Raw genomic sequence first — 21,471 nt, 5'->3', positions numbered from 1 at the left:
TACAGCCTGATCTCAGTGATGCTGTAGTGGCTGAAGGAAGAGGCTGATACCTGCTTGGGACACAGCAGCAGAGCAGTGAGCAACATCTCCTCTCCTGAGGTCAGAGAAGTAGCTAGAATTGCGGTAGTTGTAGGGCAGTGGTACCCAGTAGGAATATCATGGAGGTCAGTGGCTGAGGCAGTGTCTCGGGGATAAGGCAGAGTGAAATAACCTCATGGTCTTTCTCCTGGACGTTGGTAAGGCAACACCCTAGAAAGCACTCCAAGATGGTCTGAGGGTCTCAGAGGGCTGGGGTCTCAGCTGAGGTCACTGTAATTTGAGGCACGAACTTGTCTCAAGGGGCCTGGCATTGTGTTGGGCTGCAGGGATACAGGGATGAATTAGACAAGATCTCTCCCCTTAGGACCTGCTGCCTAAGTGACTTTACTCCATCCCTCCAGGTGTCTGGAACCAGAGGACCCTGGGTAGGAAAAGTCATGCTGAATCCCCGGCTCAGGGAGACCACTTTTGGTTACATTTGCATTGTCCATGGTGCCAGGCCCATGGTTCAACTTTAAGAACCACAGCCTTACAAGATCTGGAAGAGAGGTTGGAGAGTGTCTGGCCTGGCCCTCTGATTTTACAGACTCAGAGACATCTAAATGACAGGATCTGGTGGGGGAGAAGGCATCCAGACCTGACCCTTGGCAAAGGGGCACTTTGATATCAGAGCATTGCCCTCACTCCAAGGCAGAGAAAAATAGGTAAGTCCTGTGGCCAAGTGTGCAGGCTCAGACACAAGTATTCAAATCCTAGTTCTAGCTCTGTAACCACGGGTTTATGATTGACCCTCTCGAAGCCTCCATATCCTCATGTGTAAAATGGGGACAATAATGACAGCTACTCACAGGGAGTCTGTTGAGGATTAAATGAGGAAAAATCTGTGTCAAGGGCTTAGTGCTCTGTATGGTACATTAAAAATGCTCCATGGTTTTCAATTATTTAAAAAAAGTTTTTTTCTCAAAATATGCTTGGGTTGGGATTGATTTGCCCTTTTCTTTTCTGTTCAAAGTACATGTCAGCTGTAAACCTTGCTGCTTTTAATATCATTAGTCATTACCAATTGATGAGAATACTCTTGTTGAAGCTCTTGGCTCTTCTATTTTCCTGCAACTCCGGGACTTTTTCTGTACCTCACATATTCTGTTATAATACCCCAGGCAAGAGGTAATGTTCCAGTTATCTACTGTTGCATGACAAACTACCCTACAATTTAGTGCCTTAAAAGGACAACTGTATATGTCATATCTCATGAGTTTATAAATCAAGAACTTGGGCAGGGCTTGGCTGGGTGATTCTTCTGCTCCATTTCCTGTTGACAGAGGTTACTTGGAGATACCTGCTTTGCACTGGTGCAAATGGCTGGAATTCTGGGCTCAGCTGGGATGGTCAAGTGTTCGGATGTAACCTCTCCTGCATGGTGGCTTAAGGTCATCAGACTTCTTTACGTGGAGACTCAAGACTCCATTAGCCTGTGCAACAAGAGTATAACCTAGCTTCAGAATTCCCAGGATATTAGTTCTACCACATTCTATTGGTTAATCAAGTCACTAAAGCCATCTTGGAGAATTAGACTCCACCTCTCAAAAGTAAGAGCAGCAATGAGTTTGCAATCATATTGAATCTACCAGAGGTAATGAGAGCATATATATCAACATTTTTATGTAAAAATACAAAGCACTGGGGAAAAAATAAAAAGCAATATACATGATTGTTTATCCCATCTATGGATGGAGAAACTCTCTAAGCATAAAAGAATTGAAAGAAACCAGAAAGGAGAATTAGAGTTCAAACTTCTGTATTTCAAAAGAATTGTAGGTTTTCCCTGGTGGTGCAGTGGTTAAGAATCTCCTTGCCAATGCAGGGGACACGGGTTTGAGCCCTGGTCTGGGAAGATCCCACATGCCGCGGAGCAGCTAAGCCTGTGAGCCACAGCTACTGAACCCATGCACCACATCTACTGAAGCCCGCACACTCTAGAACCCGTGCTCTGCAGCAAGAGAAGCCACCGCAATGAGAAGCCCGTGCACCGCAATGAAGACCCAACACAACCAAAAATAATAAATAAATAAAAATAAATAAATTTATTTAAAAAAAAGAATTGTACACAAAATAAAGACAAACTGAAGCCACAAAAAATAGCTACAATACATAATAGATTAATATCTCTAAGGTAGAAAGTTAATACAAATCAATAAGAAAAAAAACCCAATAGAAAATTAAGAAAAGTGAATGAGTAGACAATTCCTCCCAACAAGAAATGCACATGACTAATAAATATGCAGAAAAAATATTCAATCTCACATAGAAATTAAAACCACTATAAGATATTTTGTAATCTCTTTGACTTTGGCTGACCAAAAAGACTCTCCTGGATGTTGGCAAAGATATTGGGAGACAGTCACTCTCAGCAAACCTCCTGGAAATCAGCTTCTAGGATTTATCGGAAAGAAATAATTATCAACGTGCACAAAGATTTAGAGACAAAGATATTCATTGCAGTATTGTACAAAATAACAAAAAATTGGAGGAAATCCAACAACAAAGGATTGCTTAAATACATTATGATGTATTCACATAGTGTAATACTATGTGACCATTAAAAACAAGGTAAAGTATGCTATCACATGAGAAAATGTCCACAATGTATTGTTAAGGGAAACACATGCAATACGATTCCATTTTTGCACACACACAAAAATATTTACACAGAAAACAGTGTTGGTATCACACAAATGTCATTGCGTCTACTACTCAGAGCAATTTGAAGGTGCAAATCTGCTATGTCCATGTGACTGTCATGGGTTGAATTATGTCCCCCCCAAAGCTGTTGAAGTCCTAACTGTCTTACCTGTGAATGTGATGTTGTTTGGAAATAGGGTCTTTGCAGATGATGGAGTTAAGACGAGGTCATTAAGGTGGGCCGTCATCCAGTAGGACGTTGTCCTTATAAAAAAAGGGGAAGTTTGTACATAAACACATGCACCCAGAGAGAACACCATGGGAAAATGAAGGTAAAGACTGTGGTGTGCAGCAGAAGCCAAAGAAAACCAAAGATTCCAGCAAATCACCAGAAACCTGGGGAGACGCGCAGCCTTCAGAAGCAATCATTCCTGCTAACACCTTGATCTCAGACTTCTGGCCTCTAGAACTGTGAGACAATGAATTTCTGTTGTTGAGCCACCCAATTTACAGTGCTTTGTTATGATGGCCCTAGCAAACTCATACAGGTTTGTGACCCTGTCTACCCGATCAGGCTGCCTGGCCTAAGCTGGCACAGTCAGACTCTTGTTGGAACTTGGAATTGGGACAATGAAAGACTGAGCCAGTGAGACTGAAAAATCAGGAAGGCTCCAGGGCAGACAGGAAGACCACCTGTGAACTAAGGAGTGAGCAAAGGAAAGCAGAGATGCATGAGAAAGGGGTCCCAAGGCCCCATGGAGCCAGAAAAAGCAGGTTCTGTGTCTGTCCGAGTGTTGTTCCCTTGGGGCCCAGAGACACTTTGTGCCCTTCAGGGTTCCCTGGAGTGCACCACAGGCTTTGATAATATTCCTGAGTTTGGGTCAGCCAGAGTGGATTTCCATTCCTTTACAACAGCAAGGGCATTGATGAGAGCAGTCAGGAAGGATATATAGCAAATATCAGTACTGGATATTTCCAGATAATGGTTCTTATTTCATTCCTAAAGCTTATCACAGTTTCTAATTTTTATACAAGGAACCCACCTAATGTGTTCTATTTTTTTTTTTTTTTTCTGTACGCGGGCCTCTCACTGCTGTGGCCTCTCCCGTTGCGGAGCACAGGCTCCGGACACACAGGCTCCGTGGCCATGGCTCGCGGGCCCAGCCGCTCCGCGGCATGTGGGATCCTCCGGGATCGGGGCACGAACCCGTGTCTCCTGCACCGGCAGGCGGACTCTCAACCACTGCGCCACCAGGGAAGCCCTGTTCTATTTTTTTTTAAGGTAACTAGATTAATTCATTTATTGTTCACTTTACAAATAGTTTATTGAGAGCTTCCTGTGTGCTGGGCACTGTTCCAGACCCTGAGGATTCAAGGAACAAACCCACAAAAATCCTTGCCCTCATGGAGCTAAAGAAAAAGAAGATGGATAAATAAAATAGACAATATGTTAAAGAGTGATAAGGGATATGGAGAAAATAAAGCAGAAGAGGGAGATGGAATTGTCAGGTGAGGTGAAGAGTCTTAATTTTAAGCACAGTGATCAGGGAAGGTTTCACTGAAAAGGTAAGTTTTGAACCAAGACTGGAAGGAGGTCAGAGAGCAAGTCATTTGAGTGTCTGGGAGAAGAGAGATTTAGGCAGAGAAGCCCACAGATGCAGAATGACTGAGGCATGAGTGTGCCTGGAATGTTCCAGGAAAATCAGGGTGGCAGTGTATCTGAAGCAGAATGATAGAAAGGGAGAGGACTGGGAGATGAGGTCAAAGGTGAAACTGGGGAGAGGCAGGCAGACCATTTATGGTCTTGTGAGTCATTATGAGGAGTTTGATTATTTTGGATTATTTTTCAATTGAGGTGTGTAACAAATTATCTCAAGACATAGTGGCTTAAAAGAACAGCCCACGTTATTACCTCACAGTTTCAGTGGCTCAGGCTGGAGACTGCAACCAAGCTATCAGCCAGGGCTGTATTCAGCTGAGGGCCTGAGTGGAGCTGGAGTGTCCACTTGCAAGGTAGCCAACTCACATGGCTGGGAAGTTGGACTGGCTGGTGGCAGGAGGCCTCAGCTGCTCACCACATGAGTGTCCTCATGACATGGAGACCAGCCCCACTTTGCAGTGAGCGACCCAAGACAGAACAAGGTGAAAACCTCAGTCTTTTATGACCTGGTCTTAGGAGTCCTATTCCGTACACAATATTTTGCAATATTTTATTGGTTACATGAGTCAGCCCTATTCAATATGGGAGGGTACTAAACAAGCATGTGAACCTCAGGCAGCAAGCATCATTGTGGGTCCTTTTGGAAGCTGATTACCACAGTTATTCTATTTGAATGATCATTTCAATATATGCAAGACAAGTGATTTGCCGCTTTCAACTGCATCCTTCTTTGCAGGGTTTGTCTAAATATAACCACATTGAAGAATCAAATAATTCTCCAGTTCTGACTTCCAAGGGACCTAATCTATGGTAGTCAATTTTTAATCTGTAAATCCTCTCCTGATATGCTATTTGTCTCCAGGATGAAAGAATCTTACTAAGATTCTTTAGCTGTAAATAGCAGGCATCGACTTTAGCTGGCTTGAGCACAAAGAGATGGAATTTTGGGGAAGGATTCCATGGTGTCCCATAGAAACCATGGGAGGACTGAATTGCCAAACCCAAAGCAGGGCAGGAAACAAGGTGGTTCTGGAGACCTGAACACCTGAAGTCTATGGGTCTTCTCTGGGAGCACTGTCAATGTGAACAACTCTCACACCCCAGGCTCCCAGTTCAAGGTGCCAGGTTCCTGTGAAGGAGCATCTGATTGGGTCAGGTATACCCCACCCCGACCTAGACCAGTCACCTGGATGGAGGGTGGGTCGTGGGAGCAGTTTACGATACAAACGAGGGCTCACCTTGAATACTGTATGGAGGACGTTCCCAGAGAAGAGTGAGTTTTGTGAGTTGAGCAGCCACGCCAGGTACTATTTTCTATAAAGCTCATAGGCATATTGTACTCAGGTGGTCACCACTGAAATTTCCATTTTTGCATTATTGTATGGACGTCTGTCTTTTTACATAAAATTATTTTTTTATCATACCAAGCAAAATGAACAAAAATTCTTTCATTTCATTAATATCCAGCTCAAAATTTCTCAGTTGTCTCAGGTGCCTTTTTAAAAAAAAAATATTTGTTTATTTGCCTGAGCAGGGTCTTAATTGTGGCACACGGGATCTTCGTTGTCGCGTGTGCGATCTTTGTTGAGGCGTGCGGGATCGTTAGTTGCAGCATGTGGGACCCAGTTCCCTGACCAGGGATCCAAACCCGGGTCCCCTGCATTGGGAGTATGGAGTCTTAGCCACTGGACCACCGGGAAAGTCCCTCAAGGTGTTTTTTTACATTTAAAACTTCTTGATTGTCTTTTAAATTTTTTTACATTTAATTTAATTTGATTCACATTTTAATTTTTAGCCTAGCATAGGATCACCTCCCTAGGGGGTACTTTGGAAAAGTGTGGAGTGATTTGGTTTGCCCCAAAGATGGGTAGAGGTCCTGCTCCTGGCAGGCAGAGCCTGGGACACCAGCAGCTTCATCTATTGCAACTTGTGCAACAATTCTACACATACCTCACGCCACGCTCCACACAACTTTCAAATGTCACAGTAGATTTTTTTTTATATTGGTAGCTTATTTTATTTTATTTTATTTTTAAGTTTTGGCTGTGTTGGGTCCTCGTTGCTGTGCGTGGGCTTTTCTCCGGTTGAGGCGAGTGGGGGCCACTCTTTGTTACGGTGCACAGGGCTTCTTCTCACTGCAGTGGCTTCTGTTGTTGCGGAGCACGGGCTCCAGGCGCGCGGGCTTCAGTAGTTGTGGCACATAAGCTCTAGACTGCAAGCTCAGTAGTTGTGGCGCACAGGCTTAGTTGCTCTGTGGCATGTGGGATCCTCCCGGGTCAGGACTCGAACCTGTGTCCCCTGCATTGGCAGGCGGATTCTCAACAACTGCGCCACCAGGGAAGCCCCCCACTAGATATTTACAGAGCTGGAAACTCATTTATAATCATCTGAGCTTTAGAATGTAACTTCATTTTATATGTAAACAGAAAGACTTTTTTTTTTTTTTTTTTGCGGTACGTGGGCCTCTCACCGCTGTGGCCTCTCCCGTTGCGGAGCACAGGCTCCGGACGCGCAGGCTCAGCGGCCATGGCTCACGGGCCCAGCCGCTCCGCAGCATGTGGGATCCTCCCAGACCGGAGCAAGAACCCGCGTCCCCTGAATCGGCAGGCGGACTCTCAAGCACTGCGCCACCAGGGAAGCCCCAGGAAGACTTTGTAAAAGGCTTTTAATATACACTAAGTAGGGCTTCCCGGGTTCATGCCCCAGTCCAGGAGGATCCCACATGCCGTGGAGCGGCTGGGCCCGTGAGCCATGGCCGCTGAGCCTGCACGTCCGGAGCCTGTGCTCCGCAACGGGAGAGGCCACAGCGGTGAGAGGCCAGCGTACCACAAAAAAAAAAAAAAAAAAAAAAAAAAAAAAAAAAAAAAATACACTAAGTATACCCTAAGAATGGAACTACTATGTAAACTGCAGGAAGATTATATTTTTTTCAGTGCTTTACCAGGACTTGTTCACCAACTTGGAAGTCACATCACTGACAGCGATGCTGCTTGTGGTAATTGAGACTTCAATATCCCTGTATTAGTCTTCATTCGTAGCTGTCACATTTGTGGTGATTTTACTTTTAGGGACTAGTGTCCATTTTAGTACATCATCTAGTGAAGTCCTCTCTCAGCTGTCACCTATTGAAAGACACCCCTAAGTTCCATTTCTAGCCCCTTTCAACTCTAAGCCTTTCCCAGCCCCTCTTCTTATCATGCCCAAACCAGACACGGAAGGCTCCTGCTGCATTTCCCTTAGGATAATGCCTGACATCCAGGTTTGGAGGGGGTAGGAGTGAGAGGTGGGCATGGATTTCCTGAGCTCCCTGGCTTTTGGGGGAGAGGACCGGGGAATGCCCTTGTGTGGCACAACAGAAAGAGAACCAGCTGAGGCTTGCTTACCAGAGGAGGACTTTCGTTGTCTCACTCCTGCCACAGCTGAGGCTGCCTTCAAAACAAAGCTCCTAATTTACAGGCTTCAGATTCAACTTACATTTCCTGAGCACCTCTATGATGCCAGCCATTGTGCCAGGTGTCTCACAAGCACTAAGGTAGATGATATTGCCCCCACTTTACAGGTAAGGAAACTGAGGCTCAGTTTCTAAAGTATGGAAACGATCCCAAGAAATCCTCCTGAAACCCCCTCCCTGCTTCCAGGAAGGGTTGGACAGTTCTTCCCATGTTCCATCCCCTTTGTCCCTTTCTAGGCCTACGCAGCCTCGGAGGAGAAGGGGGCCAGGAGGAGTCCTGGCCAGATGGCAGGGTAATAAATGACTCTGATTTAATCATTTGTTGCTCTCCTCTTAATTAAAAAGCTTTTCTCTGAATGACTTGCTGATCACTCAGGCAGTACACACTGTTTGGGTGAGGACTGGAGGGCCAAGGGAAATCTAGGTTGAGAGGAGGAGTTGGCAAAAGAGGTGCCAGATGGGTAGAAGAAGCCCACCCTACACATGCTGTGGAGAGACAGTTTCAGGGGCTCTCTCTTTAGGTCTGAAACATGTTCAGTCCAATGACAGAGCCTTAGTGAACTGGTTCTTCTCTGGGTCCTGTGTTTATCTGGAAGCTGACTCAGCCATAGGGCTCTTGAATTTCTGAGCTCAAGATGTAAGATTCATTTTATCTAATACGTGGCTTGGCACTCAGTTTCCCAGAAGCCCCATCTGGCCTTGGGGAATGGTTAGATGACCTATGGGCCATTTTGCATATGTAATGTTACTTATACACTTGATACCCAGGGGAGGAGGTGAAGCAGGGGAGGGGGGGATGTGGTTGGGGGCTCCATTGTTCCAAGCGTTGTCAGGATCTGCAGTTGCAATCAAATGACTTGATTTCATAAGCTCTCTATGTCTTCTGTACAAGGACAATGTATAAGTCCCTGTGACTAAAATCCGCTTCACAGCAATTAACATACAGAGCCATGTTTTCAAAGCCTCAAATGTAATTAGAACATGTTATTGACAAAGTGTTAGCTAAAGATTTAAACTTTGAAATTGTTCATGAGGGATTGGATTTGTGAACATTGAGACTCCCCCAGCCTCCCTCACTTCAATTGCCATTGAGAGTTAGATTGAGGTGCCAAATTCAATCAAAGCCCACGTGACACCCCCTACCGAAGGACTCCTGGCCCTCCCTTACTCATTTAGACTTGCCAAAGGGACCCCAAGGATCGTGTCCTTCAGGAAAACATCCTGTCAATCTATAACTCTCTTAAAAGTTATTTCAGTTAATTAACCAAATTTTCCTCAGCATTGTGATTCTGTCAGATCCGATCATCCTTGGAGCTACCACTTTTCCTGGTTATTTCTGGATGTCAAATTCCTACTTGTCCTTCAAAGGCCAGTGCAGGTACCACTCCATCTACTTTGCCTTCCTTGTCCTGTGGGCCCTCTGTACCCACCATCACATTTTTTTTATAATTTATATATATATATATATATATATATATATATATATATATATATATATATATATATATATATATATATATATATTTGGCTGTGTTGGGTCTTAGCTGCAGCACGCAGGATCTTCGTTGTGGCATGTGGGATCCTCTGCTGCAGTGTGCAGGCTTCTCTCTAGTTGTGGCCCATGGGCTCCAGAGCACGTGGGCTCTGTAGTTGTGGCCCACGGGCTCAGTAGCTGTGGTGTGAGGGCTTAGTTGCCCCTCGGCATGTGGGATCTTAGTTCCCCATCCAGGGATCGAACTTGTGTCCCCTGCATTGGAAGGTGGATTCTTAACCACTGGACCACCAGGCAAGTCCCTCATAGCACTTTTTTTTTTTTTTTCGGTACGCGGGCCTCTCACTGTTGTGGCCTCTCCTGTTGCGGAGCGCAGGCTCAGTGGCCGTGGCTCACGGGCCCAGCTGCTCCGCGGCATGTGGGATTCTCCCAGACCGGGGCACGAACCCGTGTCCCCTGCACTGGCAGGCGGACTCTCAACCACTGCGCCACCAGGGAAGCCCCCTCGTAGCACATTTTTGACATACATCTCCTCTCTTCCCCTAGACTATAAGCTCCGGGAGACAAACATTTTCTTTTTAGTGTTTGTATTCCAATCATGGACAATGGCATCTTGCAGACAAATAATAAAGAGTTGCAGAGGCTTCTTCCTTTCTTTCATCTGTCTGCTGTTATGTTATCAGCCCCACCACTGTTTTCATTAGCATAGCTTTGTAGCACGTTTTAAATGTTAACCCTAGAATAATAGCTTAATATATCGATCACTTCCTGTGTTCCAGGCAATGGGCTAAGAGCTTTACACGATCTCATTTAATCCGAACAGGAAGTCTCTGGGATAAGCCCAATGTTTCCATTTTATAATGGAGGAAGCCAAACTAGGAAGAAATTAACTTACTTCAGTACACATGCAAAGATCAAAGTGCAGAACCATGTGACTAGCATGTTACCCTGCATAGAAGAAGGAATGAGGGATAAATATGGTTTTATTTATATGTACATAAAATATATGCAGGTAGGTGGCCGTCTGAGACGGCACTGCCAAGCTGGGCACCAGGGGCATGGCAGAGACAGAGCCCAAGACCGTGCAGGGTCTCACCTCGGTGGTGCCGACACGTCTGCAACAGACACAAGATAAATTTCAGACCATGTCCGACCAGATCATTGGAAGAATGGATGACATGAGCAGTCGCATTGATGACCTGGAGAAAGACATGGCAGACCTCATGACACAGGCCGGGGGGGAAGAGCTGGACGGGAAAAACAAGATCCCTGCCACACAGAAGAGGTGAAGGTTGCTCATCTGTACTGGAGTCTGGAACACCCTTTTTACAAGCCAAGAGAAGACAGATGGCTTTTTTGCAACGAACTACTATGTGTAGACAGGTTTTATATTATAAAGTGTGGGGGGCTTCCCTGGTGGCGCAGTGGTTGAGACTCCGCCTGCCGATGCAGGGGACACGGGTTCATGCCCCGGTCCGGGAAGATCCCACATGCTGCGGAGCGGTTGGGCCCGTGAGCCATGGCCGTTGGGCCTGCGTGTCTGGAGCCTGTGCTCCGCAATGGGAGAGGCCACAACAGTGAGAGGTCCGCGTACCGCAAAAAAAAAAAAAAAAAAAAAAAAAAAGTGTGCATTCTGCTTACCACATACTATAGAGTTAGTTTATAGAGTGATTTCCCTCCCCTGCCTCCCATGTTTCCTGAACATGGTAAATTCACATCTTGGACCTTGGTCAGTTTTGCTATTAAACACTAAATCTTTGGCAGTTCCCGCATACAATTGTCAAATTTTTTAGTGTATCTTTGTGAAGTCACTTTTTTTCTATCATTCCCTTTGTAGTAGTTGCTGTTTGATACAAGTTGCTGTGTATTTTTTTTATTAGACATAGGATAGATCCTTGGTTATAATAAGATTTTGTGAAGTAAGGCATTTATAGTTAAGGTTCTTTGATTCTCAGAGTGACCGATGAGTGAACACCAAATAGTGTGTTGGCGATACTTTCCAAGTGGTTAAAAACATTTAAAAGTGTGTATTCAGAAATATCTGGCACTGCCCTGTCGCCAAAACTCGGAATGGAACCATGATTTTATGCCTGAGTCCTTGAGGTCAGATGCTACAGTAACGCAGAGTGACCACGGCCACTTTAGTGTTAGAATTTTAAAATATGGACAATGACAGAGTTGCCTGATGTGATGAGGCTTTCAGCAATTAGAGTTTTGCATGAGGTTTGAACCTTCAGTAGGACCCTACCTTGTCCATCTACAGCAGTTACCGTAGGAAATCTGGCAGGACTTTACCACTAAGCTACTCCATCTTTTGAGCTACTGGCTGGGAAAAGAAACAGAAAAGGAAAACAGACCATGTTAAGTCCGTGCCTACGAAATAACTGGTTGTAGGCTTGAGTTTTTAAGAAATAGTTCCTTTAAACTGTTTCTTACCTAAATTCGAGCAGAGTAGTGGCTTTATTACTAATAATGGGAGACAGGGAAGATAACTCCTGCGGCTCAGCCTGCAGCGTCAGGAGTGCTGAGCCCCAAGGCTGTGTTGATGGGAAGGAGACCCACGCGGCTGTCGCAGCAGGATGATTTTGTATAGAGAATATGGAAGAAGTTGGGGAGTGGAACAGTGCTTTGGAGAGGGAAACCCGGAGTCAACACAGTGTGATTTTTTTCAAGTTTCCTATGTCACTAGTCTTAATTGTTTGAATTGCAAATATATAATAATATTAAGGAATAATTTGTCCTATTTATAAATTATATGGGGAACACAGAGGAGTCGATTTCTTCTGGGATAAAATGAATTCCCCACTGTCATCACTGAGCCGGAGAAACTCCCTCACTGGGCCGGTAGGTCACGAGGTGTGTCCCTGAAAGCCCAGAGCCAGCTGGACTCAGGGACTGGATGGAACCGCGTGCAAGATGCTTCCAAGCCTGGGAAATGGCAAGTGGACAGTTGGGATGTAAGCAGTTGGCTTCCTTAAGTAACAGGAATGTTTCCCCTGACCAAAAATACCTGCCATGAATAAAGGTGCCTGAAATCCTAAAATATATATATATATATATATATATATATCCAGAAAAATATGCAAGACAATGATGACATTTATTGCCTGTTGGGCAAGGGATGGGTGGCTAAAAAACAGGGATGCAGGCAGATGCAGATGCAAGTCTTGGAGTCACTGAAGCTTATACAATTTGGGAGGGGGCAGCTTTTTTTTTTTTTTTTTTGGCTGCATTAGGTCTGTTGCTGTGCGCGGTCTTTTTCTAGTTGCGACGAGTGGGGGCTACTCTTCAATGCGGTGCGCGGGCTTCTCATTGCAGTGGCTTCTCTTGCTGCGGAGCACAGGCTCTAGTCCTACTGGCTTCAGTGGTTGCAGTGCATGGGATTCGGTAGTTGCAGCACACAGGCTCAGTAGCTGTGGCACACGGGCTTAGCTGCTCTGTGGCATGTGGGATCTTCCCGGACCAGGGATTGAACCCATGTCCTCTGCATTGGCAGGCAATTCTTAACCACTGCACCACCAGGGGAGTCCCAGGACAGGGCAGCTTTTAAAGAAAAAATAATACAAAATGAATATAGAATTAGGTACAGGACCTTAGAAGAGGCCTATTGTAAATGAGGGTCCCTGAAGTTGAAGCTTACATAACTTCATGTTAAATCTGCTTCCAGCTGGAAGAAAACATTTCACGGTATGTGCTTTTACATGTGTACAGAGTTTGAATCATGTGAATGTATTGCTTATTCAAAAGATATATAGTTTTTTAATTAATATTTTTAAATGCTATCTCTTCAACTGATAGCATGACACAGGCCTTTTAAATTGTGAGAAAAGCAAGTAACTAAGTATTTTCATTTGTTTACAAGCAGAGAAGGAGGTGCATGTAGCAAGCTAGAGAGGGTGCTGAGAAGAAATTCTGGAGTTGTCTGTTTACTGGAAACTGAGGGGTAGTGGAAGGTGGGGATTTACCTCCATCATTTCAAAGTACAGACTCGTGCTGGGAGTCTGAAAGGCTTGAGTATGTTATACTTACCGGACTACACATCACTTGCTGTACAAGTAGGGTTAAGGAGAGAGTCCCTGCTCTTTCAGAAGCTTACAAGAGGAAAATAAAAACTCAAATAATATTGAACTGATTGCTAAGAGGGAGGTTGATTCCTGGAAACAAGGGCTGGAGGACCAAGGAGGTGAGTGGACTGGATGCTAATGCTCTTTCCCAAATGGATCTGATGGTCCGTGGTTTTCTATTATTGCAGCCAGGACAAAGAGGTCCTTTACTGTAAACTACCTAGAAAGCATTCATTCTCTTAACCGCTCAATTAGGATAATTTACCCTCGTGATAAATGGGACTGTTCCTTCTCTGTGATTTAGTCTGAGCGGGCCTCCTTCTAATGCAGGTGAAAATAGCTCTGTTCTCAGCAGATGGCCAACCTGTGTCCTCACCACCCTAATGCCTCAACCTTCAGCTTGCAGTGTGCCTCGGCAGAAGGGAATGATCACAAGCCCCCAGGTCAGTGGGAACATAAACTAGATAGCACCTTCCTCCATATATCTCTCTCCCATAGACAGAACAAATTTGAACGTGCAGAGAATCTGGAGTGAACACTAAGGAGAATCTTCTGACAGTTAAGAAACATGAAATACTGGAGTAAGGGAAGAAAGGAACTGCATGTTTCTCAGATCCAGAGGAACCCCACACTTTGGATGGTTATTTAGGTGCTGTCTTAGTTACAGTGGAGACAGCATGCAGCCCTCAAGGACGCTGAAATTTCCCTCTACTTTTGAAATTCCTTAACGATTGAACGACCTTTTGTTTGTGTGATGTTTTATTTGAGTCAGGAGTGGATCCCCTTTCTTTCTCTATTGAAGGGGGGAAGGCAATCGATGGCCACAGAAGTCAAAATCAAACAAATGCGAGCGGGGAATGTCTAGGGGAGGGTGATAGAAAGTGTTACCCTTACAGCCTTTGAGAACTGAAAACCAGGAGAAATTCAACACGTGCAACAAACTACTAAAAATAAGTTTTAGTTCCATGATGTGGGCAGGCTGGTTATGGGGTTAGAGGAGCAGAAGGGGGGAAAGGGAAGAATAAAAAGGTAATAAATGTAATATAAGATGAAAAAGAAAGAAAGAAGAAGAGATAAAGCATAAACATAGAGGGGCTTCCCTGGTGGCGCAGTGGTTGAGTCCGCCTGCCGATGCAGGGGACACAGGTTCGTGCCCCGGTCTGGGAGGATCCCACATGCCTCGGAGCGGCTGGGCCCGTGAGCCATGGCCGTGAGCCTGCGCGTCCAGAGCCTGTGCTCCGCAATGGGAGAGGCCACAACAGTGAGAGGCCCGCGTATCGCAAAAAAAAAAAAAAAAAAAAAAAAAAAAAAAAAGCATAAACAGAGAGAACGAAGGAGTCAAGAGGAGCCCAGAGTGATGGGAAGCAGTAACGCGGGCTAGGATCGTGGACTATTATTCGCCTCCTGGTGGCCTTCATGGGTATTGCACCAAGCCAGCGACTTCTAATTGAATGTTAAATTTTCGCATCTGTGGGCACAAATGGGGGGCTGCCAAGGCGGCAATTTCCCATGGGATGGATTACCTATTCTATATCAAGAGTAGAATATTAAGCAAAGTCTGATGGCTCTTCCCTTGTTGTAGCGCCTAGGGAGCTGCGTACTGGATGAAGAGCAGGAGGTAGGACATTTGAGAGTTTGGGTTCCAGTGTTATCTGTATCATTGAACAAGCTACTTGTCTCCTCTTTGCCTCCATTTTCCTTTAATAATCATGAAAGAACGCAATTTTTCCAATTCATATCTCTGTAAAGAACCTGCCTAGTATACAGAAAAAAAACAGCAGTCTGTGGAAAGTTCCATCTACTACCCCAGCTTTCTAAGCAACTTCACGTCCACTGCCACAGTGGGAGGTGCGCAAGGGGGCGCTCTTTTTTTTTTTTTTTGCGGTACGCGGGACTCTCACTGTTGTGGCCTCTCCCGTTGCGGAGCACAGGCTCCGGACGCGCAGGCTCTGCGGCCATGGCTCACGGACCCAGACGCTCTGCGGCATGTGGGATCTTCCCGGACCGGGGCACGAACCCGTGTCCCCTACATCGGCAGGCGGACTCTCAAGCACTGCACCACCAGGGAAGCCTGGGGGCTCTCTTTGAGTGCTGTGTGCTGCACTCAGACATTCAGGCTCCCTGAGAAGGAGATGTGGTGCCGGAGTCTCCCTCCAAGGAGCTTTCCAAAGCGACCGTCTCACCAGGCCACCGGGCTTCCTGGTCTGGACTCCTCCTTGGCTTCCTGGAAGGCCTTCCTGTTGGCACTCTCGCCTTCCTCCAGGGAAACCTCCAGTCAGCGGCAAGACCAATCTTCCTAAGACACACGCCATATCACACTATTCCAGGGCGAAACCTTCCGGTGGTTCCCCACCGCTCCCAGAACAAAATCCAAACACCTTTCTGGGGCCTGCAGGACCCTGACAGTATCTGTCCTACTTGCCTCTCCAGCCTCACCGTGAGCCCCTCGCCTTCCCTCTCAGTGTCCTGTGGCCACACTTGCCTTCTTTCAGCTCCCCTAACATGCCCAGATCTTTCTTGCCTGGGTGCCTCTGGCTCAGGACCCTCCTCCCTATGACTTTTACATGGCTGCCTCCCCCACTCCTTCTGGTCTCAGCTTCAAGGCCTTCCCTCGGAGAACCCTCGCCTGGGCTTCCTTGGTGGTGCAGTGGTTGAGAGTCCGCCTGCCAGCACAGGGGACGCGGGTTCGTGCCCTGGTCCGGGAAGATCCCACATGCCGCGGAGTGGCTGGGCCCGTGAGCCATGGCCGCTGAGCCTGCGCGTCCAGAGCCTGTGCTCCACAACGGGAGAGGCCACAACACTGAGAGGCCCGTGTACCACAAAAAAAAAAAAAAAAAAAAGAGAGAGAGAGTTCTCTCCTAACCATCATGAAGTAGTTCCTTCTGTAATCTCTCCTTGGGCCCTCTGCTTATGTCCCTCAAGCACTTATCATCCCTCAAGCACTTATCATTTAGTTTATTTCCTTCTGTGTGTCTGTGTGTCTGTGTGTCTGTGTGTCTGCGTGTGTGCCTCCCCAACCAGACTGTAAGCTTTAAGAAGAAAGGGTGCCATCTTTGGGTTTTTATTGACTGTTGCAACCCCAGGGCCTTTGCCCAGTGTATGGCCCATAGCAGGTCCTTGAATTGTTGCTAAACGAATATATGAATGGATGGGTGAATAAAGTGGAATTTGTGATTTTGGAGAAACAGGAAAAGTGAAACTTCACAGGTTTAAGAAAACTGGAGCAGGGTGTCAAGGGGGGGGGGGTGCTTTTGGCAAAGCCATCCTGGCAGAAAAGGTGCCAGATTTGAGGGAGAGGCTTGTGAATGAATCACAGCCACCAAGACCAGAAAGTTTGAGAAGTTAAGATGCTTGGAGAACCCTCACACCAAACTGTGGGATGCATGGTGTAGAAATAATACTGAGTTTCTGTCTTTATAATACATTTAGAGGTTTTGGGGGGAGGAGCGATGGGGGTGCAGACGAGAGAAGGGAGAAAAACTGAACTGTCAGACTCAAAGCAATTAAGTCCATCAGAATGGAACAATCGCTAAGGAAGGTGAATTTCTTGGCTTATAAACCTTCACAGGGCTCCTCTGTGCTTTGGATATGCAAATGTCTTTACCAACTGGCATCACCCGAGGAAAGAACAGCCTCCTTATCCACCCAAAGTCTTGCACCTGCTCCGGGATCTTATCACAGTGCTCTAGGTGTAATTAACTTGAGTGATGACATGCCCTTGAGGTGCTTGTCAAAAACTCCCTTCCCAAAGGGCTGTCAAGCCCTCTCTAGGGGATCAGAAATGGAGGGAAGAGGGAAGCCCAGGGCCTGCATCACTAGCATGTAAGCTCCAGGAAGAGGACTGCAGTAGGTACTCAGACATACTGTCAGGCAACTGCAAGCATGCAACAAGTATCTGTATGTTTAATTAGTGTCAGAAAGAGTCCTACAGTGGAAATGATGTTCCCCGTTCCAGCCCAGCCTCTACCTGGTCCTTGATGTCAGGCACAGCTAATTCCTCTGGGTGTGGTTTTACAACACACAAAGGTGCTGTCTGAACTAGCAGCTGATCTGGCCTCTGTTTCTTCACATATAAAAACCACATAGTCCATTCTAGCTTTAAAATTCAACATATCAATATATCTGTGAATCTTCTATCTATCAATGCATATTTGTTCGTTGCCCACTGATACAATAGGAGTGGACTGGTTTTTTGGTTGTCAGATAAAATATAGGACCCTCAGTTAAATTTAAATTTCAGGTAAGTAATACTTTTTAAATATAAGTACATGCATGCAATGTTGGGGACAATTATTTGGGACATTTGCTAAACCTGACAGTTTTAGCTATTTGTCTTCTATCCTCCAAATACTGTAATCTTTTGGAGGAACAGGAACAGGATCTTATTCATCTTTGGAATCCCTTGCAATTGTGTCTGCCAGATTTTTGGATTTCACAGACTAAATATAATTGGATATTTTTGAAAGAAAACTACTTTTAATTTTGGTAAATAGAGGCATTTATGACATTCATCACTTTACTAAAGAAAAGTCAGTTAAACTTTAAAAAACTACTAGATGAACTCTCAAGCCATTTTAATGTAATTTTACATAATTATATAAATCTTTTTAAAAATTAACTTTACAAGATGCCTATCACATTGTCCTTTTGTTTGTGTGCGTCTAAGGCAACCAGGTGACACTTCAAACCAGTTGTCACTGCCCAACTGACCTGCATTTGGGAGCTTCAGCTGTGCAGAGTTTATTTGAAGGCCTTGCACGATGTTTTCACTTTTTTGCTTTAGCTGCCAGGAAGCCCTGAGTTAGTTTGGAGCTCAGCTGCTATAACTAGGCTCTTCTCTCCCTGCATTCCTTGGCTCCGGCGCTTTCCTCCAGGCCTTTAAACCTTTTCAATGAAAGAATTTTTACTATAAGTTGCCTGAAGAACTTTGGAAGTATAGAAATTTAAACAAAAAAGCCACGCATGTAACAGTACTCAATAAACGGTGCTGTTGACAAAGCAGATATGAACAATGAGTGGTATTTGATTAGTTTACTTTCTGAAGACAAGGTTTTTTTTAACTGAATTCTTTTTTTTAACATCTTTATTGGAGTATAATTCTAATTTCCCATTCTTAGAATTTTTGAATGTTTGAGCTAGAAAGGTAAGCACATCTTTTAGTTCAAATCCAGACTTCCCGAATTGGGATTTTGATCCCATGAATCCATAGGTATACTAGAATGCAAGCTCCACTGGTCCACATGCCTTTTTAGCACACATCAAAGGGCAATATGTCATTCTACAGGCGAGCCAACTGAGCACAGCCAAGGGCAGTGACTGTCGTATGAATTGGTGGCAGACGTGGGTGAAGTGCCCAGCACCCAGCTTTCTTAGCAAATTAACTGAGTCTGCTGGGGAACAGAAAGGGCAGGGAAAGATGTTCATTCATTTCTGTTCACACTATATAGTAGGAAGTGGCTGCTGGGTGTAGAGAAATGAAGGACCTGAGAAGATTGACCTCAAATAATAGCAACATCCCTCTCCCATCTGTTCTGGGATTTCACAATTCACTAAGTGCTTCTCCCATATTTTCTCAATTTGATTCTCACCACAACAAGAAGATTTAGCAAGGTAGTACTGTTTTCTCGTCCTAACTTTATAGATGAGAACTTAGAGGCATGGTCATGTGTTGATGTGGCCAATAAAAGGGGTGGAGCTGAGATCTGAACACTATCTAGTGCTTAACTTCACTCAAGGCCTGTAGCCAGGCCAATGTTTTTGTCATTTAAAAAACCAACCCGATTTACTTTTTCAAAAGTAAACTTCTATATGATTATTATAAGAAAATTCAAATAATTCAGAAAAATATAGATTAAAAAGGAGAGGAGTGTATTCCATCCTCCCCTGTTCCTGAACTATGAGTTTACATGCATTTATAGGTAGGGATTTTTTTTTAATGGATCAAACTATACACATTGATGTGCTTTGTTTTTCTTAACAATACATCTTGGCCATTTTTCCAAATCCTTAAGTAGAGATCTACCTCTTTGTTTTTAAATGAGCCATGTTTGAAAATAGAATAGCAACATTTATGTGAATACTGATGACAGGGAAATATTATATTTACCACCAATATTTAATAGTGGAGTTGATTATGGAATGGAAAGGGTGTTGGTGCTCAGAAATGGGGTAAACTGACTCTGATAGCGTCAGCTTACTAATTTTCTCTCAAAAGTGTGGGCTCCAGAGTCAGAACCACAAATAGGCTAATAAGGCTTTGAAAAAGTTATCCAATAGCTGCTCAGTTTTCCTATCTGTAAAAGGGGGATACAAATACTGTGTGTTCCTTAACACACAGTAGTGAGGATTAAATGAGATAATTCACATTAAATGCTCAGCACAGTGACTGATGAAGACAATGATGATGACAACAATGCTAATTCTCTTTTGATCCAAGAAGGTCAGGTCGGGGTTGGAACAGCAGGTGGTGCTTAAATTGCAAGGTTATCAAATCAGGAATGGATACCCCTGGGGATACTTTTGTTAAGAGCTACCAAATCCGTCTACCCGTCTCTCTGTATTACTATGAGATTAGCCACAGTTGCACTATCTTTGGCTTGTCAAATCAAACTCGGTGTTACTACGATGTTGTACATTTTGCACAGCTCATATTGCTTCCTTCCTGGGTGCTAATAAGAATAAGGAAGAGCATGGAAAACAAAAAACAAAAACCTCCAACAACTCCTGACAGCGTGACTCCAGTTTTGGGAACAACAACCCAGGCTTTCACGATCCGGTGCTTGCTGAAACCTTTGAGGGACTCGAGGACTACAATTCCCAGGGTGCACCATTTCAGCCCCGCCCACGACGTTGCGTCTCCTAATTCTCACCAGGCTCCGCATTCAAACTACAAATCCCAGAAGGCCCTGCAGCACCGCTCGGGTCTCCCCTCTAAGGTCTTTCACTTTTTAAAGCGTAACTGGGGCCGCGTTGCCCTCTGGGAAGTGTAGTTCCTCGGGGAGCGACCCCCACCACCAGTACTACCTCTGAGGCCCGGCTGCTGAAATAAGGCGAGCGAACTGGCAGCGCTCGAGTAACTGGGCCTAACCGGCCACCCGGAAGAGTAACCTGGCTCGGGGGGGCCCTGGAGACGCGCCTGGGTTCGGGGTCGGGCGCGAATGTGGCTCACGTTGTAGGCCTCACCGGGTGAGAAGGTAAATTGGGAGGAAGGCGGCGGTGGCGGACGAGACCAAATGCCACCCTGGAGCAGGGAGTGGGCCAACGGAAAGGGTGAATCCAAGTGGAGATGATAGGGTTGGAAGTGGCGCTCCCATACTGCCAGGTCGGGGAGAGGCGCGCCCCCAAAATGGGGTGGAACACAGGTCTCAGCACAAAGAAGAGGGGCCTCCATGTAGTGGAATGGCTTTATGGTTTGGGGCTGATCAATGGGACTTCATCCCATGGCGTCATCTCCCCTGGCTAGTGGAGGCAGCGCACCAGGCCTTGGACCTGGAGAGTTTGGGGGCGCAGCAGAGCGCTGGTTGGAAAGTTAGGCAGGAGTGTTTTACCCGGGGAGCCTGAGAACTGCAGCCGAGCCTGGGAACGATGCCTTTCCCTAACACCTTCTTAACTGCTGGTGGTTGGAGGAAGTGGAAGGCCTCTAGAGATCGATGTTTGGAGTTCTGGTCAAAGAGAGTCCCTGCAGGAAGGAAACCTTTTTACCCTCGGGCGTTTCTCAGAGGCCCCCCACTTTGTCATCGTTATAAACATTATGTGGCGTTACATTGGGTAGCGGCTCTTCAGTTCGAATCAAGCCAGAGAAATTGGTGTCCAGCGCCTGGGTCTAGAGTGTTGTAAAAGTGGCTCAGCTCATAGAAGAATAACCTAAGTAAATTAATTGGAAAAAAGAAATCAGGATAGGGAGACAAAACAACATATATAATGATCCTATTTTGTAATAAATCATATGTCTTCCAAATATTATACATGACCTGTATCTATGGATATGATAGAAAAAAATCAGAATTATACTGTACTCTAAACTATGAACAGTGGTTATTGATGGATACTGAGATTACAGATTAATTTTACTCTTTTCTTTACA

General features: G+C 45.3%; 2 protein-coding genes across 4 annotated transcripts in view; both read left to right on the top strand.

The window, feature by feature from the left end:
• The first annotated feature begins 10,382 nt into the window (after window positions 1-10,382).
• On the top strand, window positions 10,383-10,613 carry LOC132494706 (heat shock factor-binding protein 1-like). Its single transcript, XM_060105930.1, has one exon. The coding sequence runs from the start codon at window positions 10,383-10,385 to the stop codon at window positions 10,611-10,613; it is 231 nt and encodes a 76-aa protein (XP_059961913.1).
• Window positions 10,614-20,388: 9,775 nt separating this feature from the next.
• SMARCAL1 (SWI/SNF related, matrix associated, actin dependent regulator of chromatin, subfamily a like 1) overlaps window positions 20,389-21,471 on the top strand; it is a 52,314-nt gene continuing 51,231 nt past the window's right edge. For all 3 annotated transcript variants that reach the window (XR_009533196.1, XM_060106617.1, XM_060106616.1), the window contains exon 1: window positions 20,389-20,581. The gene's annotated coding sequence lies outside the window, so the exon portion shown is untranslated. The remainder of the gene's footprint in view (window positions 20,582-21,471) is intronic.

Source organism: Mesoplodon densirostris, chromosome 8 (assembly GCF_025265405.1).
Source record: "Mesoplodon densirostris isolate mMesDen1 chromosome 8, mMesDen1 primary haplotype, whole genome shotgun sequence".
NCBI classification, from domain to species: Eukaryota; Metazoa; Chordata; class Mammalia; order Artiodactyla; family Ziphiidae; genus Mesoplodon; species Mesoplodon densirostris.
The sequence above is the reverse complement of the archived record's forward strand: the minus strand, read 5'-3'. Positions and strand labels throughout refer to the sequence as shown.